The 17,008-nt window shown below is 36.5% G+C and overlaps 2 protein-coding genes and 1 pseudogene across 2 annotated transcripts in view; all 3 read right to left on the bottom strand.

Annotated features, from left to right (window-relative positions):
• Window positions 1–5,185, bottom strand: part of LOC7460390 (lectin-domain containing receptor kinase VI.3) — a 33,354-nt gene extending 28,169 nt beyond the window's left edge. The window contains exon 1 of the mRNA XM_052448065.1: window positions 5,085–5,185. The gene's annotated coding sequence lies outside the window, so the exon portion shown is untranslated. The remainder of the gene's footprint in view (window positions 1–5,084) is intronic.
• LOC18109690 (probable L-type lectin-domain containing receptor kinase VI.1) lies at window positions 2,591–4,735 on the bottom strand. The gene has a single exon (XM_006387914.3). It carries the CDS (start codon window positions 4,727–4,729, stop codon window positions 2,747–2,749), a length of 1,983 nt encoding a protein of 660 aa, XP_006387976.1. The 5' UTR covers window positions 4,730–4,735; the 3' UTR covers window positions 2,591–2,746.
• A 1,276-nt stretch (window positions 5,186–6,461) lies between the features above and the next one.
• On the bottom strand, window positions 6,462–11,945 carry LOC127904424 (scarecrow-like protein 26; annotated as a pseudogene).
• Between the last annotated feature and the right edge of the window lie 5,063 nt (window positions 11,946–17,008).

Genomic DNA, 17,008 nt, shown 5'->3' with positions numbered 1-17,008 from the left:
ACAATAATTAATTTTAAAATAAAAATAAAATTTTAAAAAGCACAACATAGCCTTAAAGAGACTGTTTCGAATTGTGGTAGCAGTGACGGTTTAAAATATATTTCTCTTAGAAATATATTAAAATAATTTTATTTTATTTTTTAAAATTATTTTTAACATCAGCACAACAAAACGATTTTAAAACATAAAAAAAATCATTTGAAGTAAAAAACAAAATTCTAATTTTTTAGAATATGGTTTACATCACTTTGCCAATTATAGTAGTGGTGACAGTTCAAATTACTTTTCACTTAGAAATACATCAAAATAATTTTTTTATTTTTACAAGCCATTTTTAATATCAGCATATCAAAACGATTTTAAAATATTAAAAATTTAATTTTTAATAAAAAATCAAATTTAAAATTTTTAAGAATACAATCAACATCACGTTGCCAAATACACCCAAAGAGTAGCTAGTGCACACATATCAGACGCATTAAATAATGTGCACTCCATGATTAGAATGCAAAGGAAAAGGGAAAACATTATCAGCATGCAGAATACACAAACATGAAGCTTTAGGTATGTGTTTGATTTGAGACCCTCAAATTGTATAATCACTTATTAAAAGACTAAATATATCTTTCAATTGATTATGATTATGATTATGTTTAATTAATATCCCAAGATAAAAAGAATACAAATTGTATAATCACTTATTAAAAGACTAAATATATATTTCTAGGATAATTTAGGTATGAATTTATTCTTTTGAAATAGAAGTTCATGGAGACATGTCTTGTCTATCTCCATTATTTTCCTCTCTTGTATACAAAAACGTTTACCTAATCTAAAAATTATGCTATAACTTACTAATTAGTGCTACACATCTCAAAGTAATGAATATTTCATTAGAAAAAGTAATGAATTAGTTTCTAGGAGTGTTCGTTTTGTGGATTAGTTTGATGACTAATTTTAGCTCGAAAAAAGTAATGAATATTTCATTAGAAAAAGGGGTTGGGATAAGGTAAAATATTTATGGTTATTGAATATCTATTAGGTGATTTTGGGCGTTGAGAAGCGTTCTAGAAGTGCAGAAATTGTATGCAACAACTTACATTCCAGTCCCTCTCCTCTTGCAAAAGACATAGTTTTGTCCTGGAATCTAGACATTTGATATTAGAACTCTGGTTTTTGCTAGTTTTCACGGCAACACAACAGCTAAACCAGGAGTGATTATTTTTAGTTCGGTTTGATTTTTATCAAAAAAAAATAACTAAACCAGTTTTTTTTAAAAAAAAACCAAAATCGAACCGAAACTGTTTCAAACCGACCGGTTTTGGTTCGGTTATTTTAGAACAAAAACCGGTTTTTCTCAGTTTGACTCGGTTTTTTTAGTTTAACTCTGTTTTTTTTGTTTGACTTGTTTTTTTTTTAGTTTTTTTCGGTTTGGATTCAGTTTTTTTTTTCGGTTTCAGGCTTATAAAACCAAAACTGAACCGGTCAGTTTTTAAAAATTCTAATCAGTTTAATCGATTTTTTTTCATGATTCGATTTTTTCTATTATTTTTTTTTAGTTTTTTAATTTAATTTGTTTTTTGGTTTTTTTAATCACCTTTAGCTAACACAACAGTTGGGCGCAACAATTTATGTGCAGAGTAAACTTGTCGGAGAAAGAAAGTGGCAAGAATGATGCTGATCGATCATTGCAGAGAAAAAGAAGCAAAAACCCGTACATGAGGAAGAGGAATAAATATTACATCATTACTTGAGAGCCCTGATCCTTATTTTATAAGGGGAGTCAATTAATTTTTTTGCTTTGGGTAAACTCGTAAATTCAATCCGAGTTTATTGATTGGAACGAGTTTAATTGAGTTTGCAGATTTTTAAGTTTTTAACTTGATTTTATATATTATATATATATGTTAACTTGTAAAATCATATAATTTTACTAGTTAATTTGTAATTTTAACAATCTTGTATATGTACATATTAAAATTTTATTATTGATCATTTTACGCTTTTTTTTTGAAAAAATGAAAACTTCATAAAGAAAAACTATTGAAAATCTGTGTTTTCCCAAACCAATATAAATTTATTTTTCAGTATTTTAGACCAGGAACTAATGCATTTTACTCAATAAAATATTATTCTATTTATGATTTGGTCGTATATATTTTATTTTCAGTGTGACTTCCAATTCAACATAAAATTCTGGCAAAAGACAGAAGCAATTGTTGTGAATTGTGATTATTAAAATACTGGACGAAGGGCTTCCTTGAGTCATGAATTTAAGTTGTTTTAAGAATATAGTAGTGATTATTTTTTAAAATAATTTTTATTTAAAAATATATTAAAATAATATTTTTATATTTTTTAAAAATTATTTTTAATATTAGCATATCAAAATAATATAAAAACACTAAAAAATTTATATTAAAACAAAAAAATAAAATAAATTTAATTTTTTTTAAAATATTTTTAAAATACAAAGCCAACCGGAATAAATATTCTAATATTCTATTATACCGGTGGTAACAACGTGTTGGCGCTTTTGGTAAACCCATGCAAGTTGAGTTCAGACCAAATTAAAATCATGATGACAAAGTCAAGAATCAATGTTCTGTTCTGCATTATTGAGAGGGAATAAATGGTTAATGATGGAAGCAATACAAGACTTGAAAATTAACCCTTGTCAACGTACATAAAACTGTAAGCTAAAAAGGCTGTTGACGAGGAAGAAACAGGAGGAAGATGGATTCTGCTATCTGCCAGCATCTATGGAACTTGTCATCATTTCAATGGAAACCTCTCCCATATATCTTGAGCTCCTACATGGAGAATCAGAAGAGCCCAGATCATCAATCACTGGGAGCTTGTCTTCCCAGTTGAGATACCGTATGACTTCTCTCATGGTTGGCCTGGCTTCAGGCTTGTGATGAGAACACAGAAGACCCAACCCCAGCACCACCTCCATTTCCTTGACCACGAAGGCAGAGTTCAGCTCTGGATCAGCTGCATCAAGAACTCTACCCTTTTGACGGCATTCAATCACGAAATCTGTCAGGATGAAGTTACTCGTTTCAACGGGCTTTCTGCCACAAGCCACTTCAAGGAGCAAAATACCGTATGCGTACACATCGGAACTGGTAGAAGCCTGACCGGTCCGTGTCAATTCAGGTGCGATATACCCTACCGTGCCAACAATATTTGTGGTGTGCGACATGGTGCCATGATCATACAACCTGGCTAGACCAAAGTCTCCTAACCGCCCGTTCATTCCTGCATCTATCAGGACATTGCTTGACTTGACATCTCTGTGAATCACCACTTGTTCCCATTCCTCATGCAGATACAAAAGCCCTGCTGCAATGCCTTTAACAATATTGAATCTTTGCTCCCAGCTCAGTACAAAGTTGTTTCCCCGACTGAAAAGGAGACCGGCAAGGGATCCATTTGGGATGTAGTCATAAACCACGAGGAGGTCATTATTTCTCTTACACCATCCTTGGAGATTCACCAAGTTCTTGTGCCGTAAACGTCCCAGGCTCTCGATCTCCGCAGTGAATCCTCTCAAACCCTGGATTGAATTGGTAGTGATCCTCTTAACAGCAACTTCATTTCCGTTTGTGGGCAATCTACCTTTGTACACCGCACCAAACCCACCAGCCCCAATTATCTCACTCTTTTTAAAACCCTTAGTTGCCGTATGTAGATCCTGATAGCGAAACCTGTGTGGACAATCCAATTCCCAGTCTTCAAGAGCCTCAGACTGAGGCCACTTTCTGTACACAGCATGAAAGAACAGTATTGCAAACAGAATAGTGGTCACACCGCATAAAGAAGCGATAATAGCAATCTCTGAGGGTTGGAAAGAGGATGAACTTTCCTCAGATATTGGTGCGACGGGAATAAGTCGAGAAAGATCGAGCTGAGGGGCTGGTCCTTCAGTGGAAAAACTCCATCCCAGTATGTAATGAGAGCTTGTCTTTTTACCAGTAGAGGAAGAGAAACCAGCATACATGTTATCCTTAACAACTGCGCTTAGATCTTCGGTAGCAGTAATGAGTGGTCGAATCGGTCTGCCTTGCCCCATGGGACCTATTGTTACATTAACAAGTTTAGCCACGCCATCATATTCTATCCAGGCTTGAATAGGTTCACCACTCTCCAACATCAAATCTTCAAACAGGTTTGAGTTGTCATCCTTGCTATAGGAAGCTGCCCTCGATGAGTTCGAACGCATGCTGTTAATGTTGACTCCGACATGATTTCCTTCAGTGTCTGAATTCTCGTTGAACCCATTAACCGTGTCAAATTCAACAGCAAAAATATGGTTCGAGCTATTACCATCATTTGAAGAGTTGAAAAGACCTAGGTAATGCTCCGCGTCAGCCCCGGGAAGCTGGTTGGAGGGAGCTAAGGCGAAAGCAAGGCCGAAGCCTCCTTTTCCTTTTGGAGAGACTATCTGAAAGACAAAGGTTGTGCTGAAAGATGAAGCATTTGGAGAAGAATTTGAACTTGTGTCAAGCATCTGTATTGGTTTGGAATAAAATGCATGCCCTACAGCATATTGTGTTTTGTTGGTGAGCCTTAGTAAACCACTAGGCTTGATAATAGAAGCTCTATCAATTGAGAGGTCTTTTTCACTTGCATTGAATCCATTGAAGATGAACTCTACACTTTGAGCCTCAACAATCATAGAAATGAACAAGTACAACAAAAACAAACAAATCGTGGAGGCCATGGAATCTTGATAAACTTGCAACTGGGAAATTAACTTTTGAGACAAGAATAGTGTTTAAGCAAAAAGATGGAGCTCGTGAGAACCCCCCAAGATGACTGGGAAGATATAAAGACTTGGAATTGTCCAAGCCTATCTCAAGAACATGTGGCGTAGGACAGGCAAAGAATAAATCAAATATCAAAGCTGCCTAGACAAAAGGATGGAATGCATGAACACAGTACACCCAAAGAAGATTATTCGTGGCATTTTTGGCTGGCTGGAAAGACTTGAAAATTCTCATGTCGTCAACCTCGAGAGCCGGCCATGGAGTGTAGGAAATTCAAAGTGATTTCGACACTTGTGAATAAGCAAAAACCTTTCAAGCAAGATTGACAACAAGAACCACACGTAAGATAGCCCAACAAGCAACTTAATTCTCTTACTCTTCCTTCTTCCTAAAAGTAAAATCATTGATTCTACTGTTTCTAGAACTACAATATTAGGGTTCCATTAAATTGCATAAAGTCTTGTAGGGAATAAATGAAGGGAGGAGGGTATGTTCCTGTTAGCACATTTGACACGTACGGTTTCAAGAGGTTTTTGAAAATGACGATACATTGTAATACTTTTGACAAGATATTAATTCATTTTCAACGGTTTTGATGTTTGAATATTAAAAATTAAATAAAATCTATAAATTTTTTTTTTAATATATTTTTGAATAAAAAATATCATATACCGTAATCTCAACATACTTGCAATAAATACATGCACATTCAAATATATAATCTTGTTTTTTTTTTTTAGAGATTAATTTTGATTGCTAAAAATAAATGATTGTTATTTTTATAAGTCCGTCATATAATTATAATTAATTTATATTAAATATAAGAGAAACAATAAAGATAAATTATACTAATCTCTTTGAAATATTATGAAATTTAAAAAATAATTACTATATATTTTATGAAAGATTAACTAAAAAAATTTAAAAAAATAAGTGAGAGGATATATATTAAATAATTTTAAAAAAAACTAATAAAAATAAATAAATAAAAGATATGGTAATAATTAAAATCTCAAATAAAAAAATCAAAAGTCTTTTTTTTAAATGCCAGGCTAAGATTCAAAGGGTTGATTAATGTTTTTTTGAATTCCACTCCAGCTTTTTTTTTTCTCCAAAACAATGACATATTAATTTGTTTTCACTTAAAAAGACTTTAAGAACAACTTTAAAATCTTAATAAATCAATTTTCAATCCTTTTCACAGTCTCTAAATGCAAGAATTAAATGAATAAAAAAACTTTAAGAACCTCAATTTATTTTTTTAAGCATATTTACTTTAAGAACATCTATTTACTTTTTTAAGTATGATGAAAGGACGACACTACTTCCTTTGCCCAAGAAAACAAATTTAATAACACAAAGATTAGTTTTTTTAGTGATTAAAATGCAGCCATCCAACAATTTCTCTAGTCTTAATATTTTTTAAAATTTTTCTTTTTCATCTCTTAACATATAAGGATTAAAATATAAAAAAATAAAGTTTGAGATCAAAATAAAAATGTTAAAACAACATGGGCCAATTAATAGATAAACTGAGATTTGAGGGTGCAAATTAAAGTTTTCCTTGCTAAAATCTGAATGGAGTACATTTTATTTGTTTTGTTTAATCTCTTAATATATTGAAATTGAGAAATTCGGTCGACTTTATATATACTTTAGGCCCTATACTAAAGTACATCATAACTTCTAGGCAGAGAATTTGATCAACTGAGTTCCTCTAAATTCCCAGACCATCTCAATGTAATTCTCTCCTTCAATCCTCACTGCATATGGGGCCTCTCCTTCTCTCACCATTTCTTTTGCTTCCAATAAACTCTCATTGCTTAGTCGCAACCCTTCAAGCCTAAATCCTGTCTTAAAATCGCAACATTGTTCTATTTCCTCTCACTCTTGTATCCAAGCCCTAGAAGAGGCATAAGGTGCAACAAAGAGGCATTCCATAGCTATCCTTGCCTCTATAAAGCAATTAGGGAACTTCCATTCGATTGATTCCAGCAGGGCTTGATAATGTTGCATACAATTGTCAAAGAAAAATCCAAACCAGGACAGTCTTTGAATAATTCCCATGCTCCTCCATCACCAAATGTTAATATACCTCCATTACTAGTATTGCTATAGACAGAAATACTGGCTAATATTTCCTTGGCCATCCTAACGAAGTCCAATACATGCCTTCTACTCCTCTTTCTCCCCATTTGGGAAAGAGCCCACATACAATTGAAGGCCAGCCATTCTCTTCTTTCTCCACCTTTTCTCTTTCCCTTTATCTTCCTCGCCAAATCTTGTAGCTCCACCTCTTCCACTTCCAATATTAAACCAAAGGGGTTTGCACAATCATGTAGCCTCCTTTTTGTGTCTCCTCGAACTTTCTCCATGAAGGTACAAGATGACCAGAACCCTCATCTTTCCACTTGATTGCTGTGAATTTTAGGGTCGTGTAGTGTGGAATATGACCATAGTGTTGTGTGTTTGTAGCTCCTTTTGTTTTCGACCAAGAGCCATGATCATTGAAGACCACTGCATCCCTTCTCCCATATCAAAGTCTATTATGTGTAGAACGTCAGTATCACGAGGCTTAGCCTCAAGAATGACCGAGTTAGCTGTGAAATGAGAGATCATCCCATCGGGGAAAATCTTCCTATCAAAGTTCTTAGCAGATTCTTGTGTAAGATAATCTGTTTCCTTGTCTAAGGGTTGAAATGAGTAAACAAAAGGTGCTCATCTATCTCCCCCGTTGGACCAACTTTCTTACTAATCTTTCTCGTGAGCACTTCTGCAAGTTCTGCCTCTTTGTTCTCCATGGCTTCTTTGTAAGCCTTGACTAGATGATGCACACTAAGTTGATTATCAATCTCTATGTCTCCTGTTGGCAAGGTTAGCGGTTGCTGGATCAAAGAAGCATCCATGGTTGATATTGATATTGCACCAGCACTCCAAATAGTGGATGGTCTAGGGCTGCATTTTTCGGTCACCTTTCCTTCACTAGAATATATATGGTTGAAAAGAACAACTTTCCTCGAGCCCCTTTGACAAGTACCCATTTTGGTCCCTCCAAATGAGCTCAAACTCCTCAAAATCAAGCGGTGAATATTCATCAATATTCATTAAATCAGAATCAACAGGAAAATCTACCAACTCATTGGAAGTGGAATCAATTGTTGCGAGAGGAGGAGAGGACTCAAAAGGGTGTATATCAGCATCCATGGCTGGTTCAAAATATAAATAGTCATGCCTTTATATGTTGTTAGAGTAGCATTGTGGGCTTGGAAGCTGAAAGAACTCAGAGTCTCTCATATTGATTGGCTAACTAAGAAGGGCTGATATCAATTAAACCACCTTATTTGACAACTTGGATGATGATGAGAACATTAACTATAATTATGGAGTTGGATTATATATAGAAAATAAAGGAAAACAAATTTTCATTCCCTTGAGGAATTCGATCGATCTCCCGTCTAATTGAAATTTTGCACCTTATCCAGCACTGTCTTAGCAAAAGCAAACACATCTTAATCTCACAAAGTTAATTAATTTGTTGTTTTTCTTTACTGTGATTGATGGTTATCCAATCGAATTAAGGTTAATATTAACTTTAGTCAAGTTGTCCTTCCTTGTAAAATAATATTGTCAAAAGGATTTTTCTCAAGATTTCATGCAACGTTCAAAACACTAAATTTATGTTTGCTAATTAATTAACGTGTAGGTATAGGTAGGTAGATTCATGCTTTGGCCTTTTCTATCTTAGTTACCAAAAGTTCAGGCAACATATTTAGGCATGCAAAATTCACTATATATTATGCTTTTCTTTTTCATAAGGGACGACCTGAATTCATATCCAAATTAATTACTACCTATCTCAACCCTTGAGATCGAGCATCATTGCCAAAACAAAAAGAGTCGAATTGTTATAAAAATTTGTTACCAAAATCTCAAATTTGGGTTTCAAATTTGAAATTTCATGTCCAGTTTGTTTTCTTCTTGTTCTCTTAAAAGACAAATAGTTTGTGATTGATTTGCCACCCTTGATGATCACTTATTAATAAGATTAAACTACTAAATATATCTTTTAATTGATTATGATTATGCTTGATTAATATCCCAAGATAAAAGGAATACAACATGTTTGGTTGGAATGAAGGAGACAAAAACTTAAAATAAATATTTTTCTAGGATAATTTGGGTATGAATTTATTCTTTTAAAATAGAAGTTCATGGAGACATGTCTTCTCTATCTCCATTCACTACAAGATTTCACAGTTTTACCGACGAAAATATTCTATTGGTGTGTGATTAGAAGTTCGTCGGTGATTTATTTACCGACATCTTCACCGACGGATTCTATCCATCGGCTTTCCCTTCGTCGGTGATTCCCCATTCCGTCGCTATATCGGTCGGAAAAACAAAAAAATCATTGACCGATGGTTTTACAGACGGAATGTGCGTGCCAAAAAAAAAGATTCCCGCTTGAAATATACCGACGGATTTTTATTCCGTCGGTGATATCGTGATTGACCGACGGCTACTTACCGTCGGTAAAGCTGTCGGTGAGTGTATGAAATACCGACCGAATATATCCGTCTGTAAATTCATCGGTAAGTGTGGCAGCTACTGTCAAATGCCGACGGATTAAGTCCGTCGGTAAGGCTGTCGGCGAGTGTTTAAAATACCGACCGAATATATCCGTCTGTAAATGCGTCGGTGAATGCTACTGTCAGATGCCGACGAATTCATTTCGTCGGTAAAACCCTTGGTAATAGTTTTTTCTAAATTTGTTTTTAAAAAATTATTTAGAATATATAATATAAAACTATATAAATTAATGGTAATAAAAACCAATTATGCAAATAAAAATTATATTAAACATAAAAAAAATTCAAAGTTAAATAATATTCATTACAAACTGAATATGTTTCAAAAAAAATATTAAATGAAGTTTTAAAGGTAAATAATGTTTATTACAAATTAATATAAAGGTGGAGCTAGAGGAGGAGGAGGAGATCCTGGAGGAGGAGGCTGGTGGTTATACGGCCAAAAAGGATTAGACGCACATGTTCCACTATGTGTTGCCATGTTCATGACCATTTCGCGAAGCTGTTCATAAGCCGCTTTTTGTTGTTCATAAGCCGCTTTTTGTTGTTCATACTCCGTTTTTTATTGTGCTTGAGACACTTTGATTTGTTCAGACTCCGCTCTTTGTTGTACATGAGACGCTTTGAGTTGTGCATACTCCGCTGATAGGTGGTCGTATTTGTCGGTGAGCTGAGCCGTGTGTTGCTGCAAGGCTACGAACTCCTTAGATTGAGAGCTTGATATTGATTGGGAGCTCCCAACGGTTGAAACACTACGGGTCAACCGCAAGTTGTCGGCCGTAGTGTTGGAGAGCCCGTAAACCTGATTTTTATTGGGTCCACCTGACGATCCAACCTCCATCCACAAATCCGGATCGAATTCCGAATGGGTCAAAATATCATCCCCGTATCTCTCCCTTAACCGATTATTATAGGTCTCCTGAAAATAAAAAAAAGTAATCATCATATTCAATTCAATAAACATAATAACTTACAAAATAAAATGGTTGAACAAACATACCATGAAATGTTGAGCACGGTTATCAACGAACTGTTGCGCCCCCTTTTGGCGGTCTTGACTCTGCACGTGCGTCTCCACAAACAGCTCTATCGGGCTCCGCTCACGTCCAAGAGACGCAGCATATAATGAAAAAAGATATATTAACAACAACTTTGTCATAACCCAATTCTGGGTTATGACCCAAAATTCATCTTTTTTCAAAATAAAAATCAAAAAAATAAAATACAGGCTGGCAATGTGGAGAAAGCTGATCAAGAAAAATAGGCAAAATAGGTAAAAATAAATCCGCAATTTTCGGAGGAAATTCAAGGCCTTTCGGCGCCCCATTGTGCCCAAAATCGGAGAAAAAATGCAAATTCAAGGTCAAATTAAATGATTATTGGATAAATTTGCATAAAAATTAAGTCCAATAACATAATTAAATTTTTAATAGGCCAATTTGATTTAATCATGGGCCAAATTAAATTTTAATTATGTTTAAGAATTAATTTAGGTCCAAATAAAGGATTTAATTAAGTGCAAGGACTTAATTATACTTTAAATGGGTCAAATTAATTTTATTTGGGGCTTAATTGGTGAAAAATTAAGTTTGGGAGCCTAATTTGGGCTTAATGGAGAAGATTGGAATTTTAAGAGATCAAATTTAATTTTTACCAAGTTAATTGACAAAATCAGGGGTCAAATTGCAAGAACATTGAAATTTTGGGGCCAATTAGGGACTTAATTGAAGCAATCTGAGACCAAGGACCAAAACGCAAACCGCGCGCAAGAGGAAGGATTGATGTGAAATCTGGCACTTTGGCGCCAGTTTTCATTTAAATGAAACGGCGCGTTTTGGGAAAAACGACGCCGTTTCATGCGTTAAAAAAAAAAAAGGGGCAGGACCAGGCGACGCGTCGCCTGGTACTGTTCATCTTCTTCTCCACTGAGCTGCCCGAGTGGCCGACTTCAAGCCTTGTCTTCTGCCTCGTTTGTACCGCAAATTCGACAAAGCATGCACCAACATGTCCACCTGAAACACCTTTATCCTCGAGAATGGTCCGGTCGGGCAGAAAAACTTTGAAACGACTCCGTTTATTGGCCCAAAGTGACCACCTCGTTCAGTCTGCAGCCTTGGATTGCCAAATTTGGCAATTCGAGGTGCACACTTTGAACCAACGGTTTGGATTCCTCGAGTCGAATCAAGGGCTGATACTTTTTCCCCGTTGAAGACAAGATTACCCTCTTTCCAGCCCTATAAATAGGAGCCAATTTCATGCTAAAGGAGAGGAGAAAATTGAGCTCAAAATTGGCAAAAAATCAGCTTTTCCTGCCCGGTTTTCCTGCAACCAGCCTTCTCTTTCCTTTTTCTCTCCGCCGTGGCCTCCAGCCGCCACCACTGATCTCGCCACCGTCCTTCCCACGAAACACCACATCCCATCCATCACCCAGCAACCTCACCATAGTCACAGTACCTCTCTCTCTACCTCTCTTCTCCGCAAAACTTTTTTCCTCTCCACCACCGCAACTCCAGCAGCAGCAGCGGCGGCAACCACCCTTTCCAGCGGCTTCCACTCCTACCAGCAGCAGCCAGAGTAGCATCTCCTTCCTCAGTCATACCAACAGCTCCAGCTGTGAGCTTTCCTTCTCCTCTGCAGGAATCTGCTCCTTCTTCTTCCAGCCGTGAACAGTGCAAGCCGCCGGCCTCACCACCTTCAGTTACACCGTGCACCACCAGCTAGGCCGCCGACTCTCTCCACGCCAGGTAACTCGCCCCTCCCCTGCTGCGCCTTCCTTTTCCTTTCACCGTGGCTGCATGCAGAATTCATTTCTGCATGCAGCGGCTAATTAATTAGCCACTTGCTTGGGCCGAGCCGGTTCTGGCCCAGCCCAAGAGGTCGGGCCGGTTCTGGCCCGGCCCGGAAAAAAAAGAGAAGGATCTGTTGGGCCGAGACCGGCCCAACCCAAGGGTCCTGGACCGGACCAACTGTTTGGGCCGGAACGGCCCACATATTTAATAAATTTAATTAATTATTATGTATTAAAAAAAAATTCAAAAAATTTCAAAAAATTTCAAAAAATCATTTCAAAAAATTTGTGATTTTCTTAAATATTTTTCTACCAAGTTTGCTTAATATTGGGTTGTATACTTACGTGATAAGATACAAGTCCGGTATTAAAATACCCGGTTTTCTCTGAAATATTCAAAAAAAAAATTTTTGCATACGGCCAAGTCCTAAAGAATTTACATCTTTCTCACGTTTTAAAAATAAAAAAAAAATGGATATCATAACTAGTTTATGATCATCTGTTAGGGTTTGGCCAAAATGTCAAAAACTTTTATTTCAACTTTTTTTTTTCTAGGATTCAGATGTAGACTTTAATATTTGTGGGGTGTAAAATTACACGATAAAGTACACTCTCGGGTATTAAAGATACAAGGTGTAAATAAAAGCAATTTTAAAATTCAGACTTTAGAATGGTTAGGATTTAACCCAATAAGGTAGAGACTCCCTCATGAAGGGAGATCTGCCTTGAACCTTAGAAAAGACCAATGAATAGAACCTCGACCTAGAAAAAATAATCAAACAACAATGCAGCTTACCTTAGGTAGGGTGCACTGGGGGTAATGCGTCTTCCCCTTGCACAACCGGTCCCTTACTCAGACTCTCGCAGACCATAGGTTCCTAGTGACCATAATACTAGGTGGCGACTCCAAAGAACCAAGCAAAAACACAAATAAAGAGAAAAATCGCCAGCGGACGTCGCGCTGATTTTTTGACGTGCGACAAACTTAATTTAACGATATATTCCATTTAAATTAATCTTACCATCTGTTTCGCATGTGCAGCAAACGGAACAGAGCCGCCAGTGTGCGTTGTCACCGAGCCATGAATTGGCCGATTCCAGTTGCCAGCACCGGACTGTGAGCGTCGTGTGAACCGCTCAGACGTCACGTGCTCAAGATAGTGCGGTCATATATCTTCCGAGATGTATATCGGTTTGAAATCCCTCCAAACTGCAACATCGTTCCAGCCTTGGAAACCCCTATCCCTCGCGGGTTTTTTTGTCCTTTTTTGTTCTTCATACAAAAAATCACGCAACCTACTTCACACAACCAAAAATTACATTTCAAAACATAAATTTTTGTCTAATAAAAATCTTGTATTGTTTTTTATCTTACCTAGTTGTCGCGTGATTTTCCCACACCCTCCTCACAACAGTGTTATGCTTATTGTCCCAGCAGAGTTTGTGTTGTGTATAAATAAACAAGTTTAAATAAAAATAATAATTTATTTACAATTATATTAATAATTTATTAGAAATAAGCTGAAAATTATAAATTAACACCAACCTGAAATCTGTCAAACCATGCATTGATTTGAGGCATCCATTCAGGATGCTTGGATATCTGACTCCATTGAAACAATGGAATCTCCATCGACGATTTAAACGCCGATGATATTACTCGGGCGGCCTCAATGTTTGTGAACCTGAAAATAAATGAAATAAATTAAATAGTGATTACTTCATAAATTATGTTGTAATTTTTTTTTTAAAAAAATTAAAACCTTAACAAACTTACATTGAAAGGTTGTCCTTCCACTGTGCCTCGTACTTGCGGGTAAATTGATTTCGCTGCGAAGGCACCCCGCCTCTGCGCTGTGAAGTAGCGTTGGAAGAGGCAGCATCGGTTGACGGCGCAGGTGGTGTAGGTGCCTCTTCTTGAGAGGCACCTAAGGAAATATCATCATCGCTGCTAGATGAACTAGTTGCGACCGTACGTAAGCAACCAGCTCTGGTTTTCATTCTACGCATCTACACAATTTTATACAAATAATTATATAATTAAATTCAAATGTTAAAAAAAATTCGACAGCACCTCCCCTATACTGGATACTACCCAAATCCACAAACCTGCACATATTAACAAAAGCCACAACCAATTGACCCAATCTATACTAATTATTCCAACATATTCAATTACTAATCCTAAGGTAAATTCAACATTAAGAATTACAATTCAATAAATTATTGAATAATTATGTCAATACAACAATAAAATATATTCAATAAATAAATAAAAATTGTAGACTAACAATTAAAATTAATGGAAAAAATTAAACATAAATCATGCAATAATAGAGTAAAATTAACAATTATTCGAAAATATTCAATTACTAATACTAAGGTAAATTCAACATTAACAATTACAATTCAAAAAATTATTCAATAATTGTCGCACGTGAGCGACGTCGCGGCGAAAATTCCACTTTTAAAAATCTAGGAAGTGTATATGGTATCTATCTTTATTTATTTGGCCAATATGAGGGATAAGAAAATCCAGTCTTTTATTGGTGGAAAATGGAATGGGAGTCGCCACCTAGTATTTTGGTCACTAGGAACCCTAACTGGTCTCAGAGATTGGGTACGGGGACTGGTTGCGTAAAGGGAAGGTATTAGCACCCCAAATACGCCCTACCTAAGGTAAGCTGCATGGTTTATTTGTCTGATAAAATTCAAGGTTTCGTTGTGTTTCCTAATTGTTGGTTCGTCTATGGTTCAAGAAAAGTCCTCCTCAATAAGGAGGTCCTTATCTTATCGGGTAAAGCCTAACCGTTCTAATGTCTATGTAAAAAAAAACTCATATTTTAATATCAAGAATACGTTTTACGTATAAATTCGTAATCCCAAATACTAAAAGAGGACAAAAATATTTTTTAGAATTTTTTGAAATATTGGCCTAGTTCTCATGGCTTGAATAAACTGGTTATTAAAGCCAAAATGCATGCTAATACATATATTGTTTTGAAATTTTCTTTGTTATATGAAAAAGATGATGTTATAATATTTATATGTATATATTGGAGAGACTAGGCCGTATTTTAAAACAAAACATTTTTTAAATATGTATTTTTATACGTTTTGACGCAAATCGGGTATTTTAATACTGGGTTTGTATCCTTACGGTATAAAAATACAACCAAATATTAATCCACTTTGATAAAACAAATGCAGAAAAAACAACAATATTTTCAAAGATATTTTAGAAAATTTTTGAAAGCAAAAGACATTTTTTATTTTGAAAATCTTTGATGTTTTGATGAAAACCGGGTATGTTAATACCGGATTTGTATCTTTACAGTATAAAAATACCAACCGATATTAATCAAAATACAGTAATAAAATTACAACAAAATCACATATATTTTTTTTATAATTTTTGCAAAATTTTTATAATTTTTTATATATATATATATATATAAATAATACAAAATATAATATATATATATATATATATAATATATAATATTAAATGGGCTGGGCTGGTCCGGCCCAACCGACTGGGCCGGACTCAGCCCAAAATTGTTGGGCCAATTTCGGCCCAAAATGGGTTGGGCCGATCTCGGCCCAAAAAAAACTAACATTCTCTTCTGGGCCAGACCCGGCCCAGAAGAGAGGGCTGGGCCAGGATCCGCCTGGCCCAAGCCAAAACGGGGCAGGGGGGAATTATTTTCCCCCCCCACCCCTGCATGCAGAACGCTACTCGTTCTGCATGCGGAGAAGGAAACGAAAAAAATAAACGCGAGAAAGAGGGGGAAGAAAAGTTACCTGGCGCGGAGGAGGCTGTGCGTCGCTGGCGGTGCTGCGGCAGAGGCTGGTGGCGGTGTCGTAGCTCACGGACGGCGGCTCCAGGCGGCGCTGCAGCTGTTCCGAACGTCCGTTTCCAGCTTTTCCCTTTTCTTCCTATGTTTCGGTCTTCTCTTTTTCTTCCCTTCCCTCTCTTCTCTCAGTCTGCTTTTCTTTCCTCTATTTTTTTTTATGTTTTTCTCTCCTCTCGGTTTCTCTCTTCTTTCGGTTCTTCCTCTCTCTCTCCTCTGTTTTTTTGTTTTCTCCTTCTCCTCCGTCTCCTCCCCTCTCCGGTCCTCCTCACCAGCGCTCTTGGGGTCCTATTTATAGAGCCAAGGGCGTGGCTTTGTACTGCTCTCATGGGGAGCAGCCGGCTGGTCGGCCATTGGCGCGACTGCCAAGGTCCGGCCCCCCTCCCCGGCTTTCTGGTAGGTGCGCGGTGGGTGGTCGGCCATTGTGTCCGGTCGGTGGGCTCCAGGCGAGAGAGTGGCCGGCAAAAATTCAAATTAAAGCAAAACTTTTTCCTTCTTCCCCGCTGCGTGATCGGGGGAAGAAGATGAACAGTGTCGTTCAAAACGACACCGTTCTGCTCTTTCTTTTTTTCTTTTTTTTTCTTGAATGTATGAAATGGCGTCGTTTTGGAGAAAACGCGCCATTTCATTTGAATGTGGCGCCAGAACGCGCCAAATTCCAAATCAGCCCTTAATCATCTTTTTTCCTTCAATTGCATCCCTGCCAATTTCGGTCTCCGCCCCTCTTGTTAGCCGCGTTTTTCACTTTAGTCCTTGGCCTCTGATTTATGCAATTGAGCCCTTAATTGATCAAAAACTTCCAATTTCTTCAATTAGGCCCCTGAATCAATTAATTCCAGCCCCTCCATTTACGCGCCTCTTCCAATTTGGTCCCTGGTTTCGGATTTTCTCAATTAAGTCCCCAATTGGCCCTTAAACTTCAATATTTATGCAATTAGGCCCCTGATTTGACCTAATAAATTCCTAAAAAATATATTTTGGCCCCAGAACTTAAATTTCTTC

This window comes from Populus trichocarpa, chromosome 16 (genome assembly GCF_000002775.5).
Source record: "Populus trichocarpa isolate Nisqually-1 chromosome 16, P.trichocarpa_v4.1, whole genome shotgun sequence".
NCBI lineage: Eukaryota > Viridiplantae > Streptophyta > Magnoliopsida > Malpighiales > Salicaceae > Populus > Populus trichocarpa.
This window is presented reverse-complemented; position numbering and strand designations above follow the sequence as displayed.

Excerpts from the sequence above, each read along its gene's own strand:
- LOC18109690 (XM_006387914.3), bottom strand. The coding sequence starts at position 4,729 with ATGGCCTCCACGATTTGTTTGTTTTTGTTGTACTTGTTCATTTCTATG.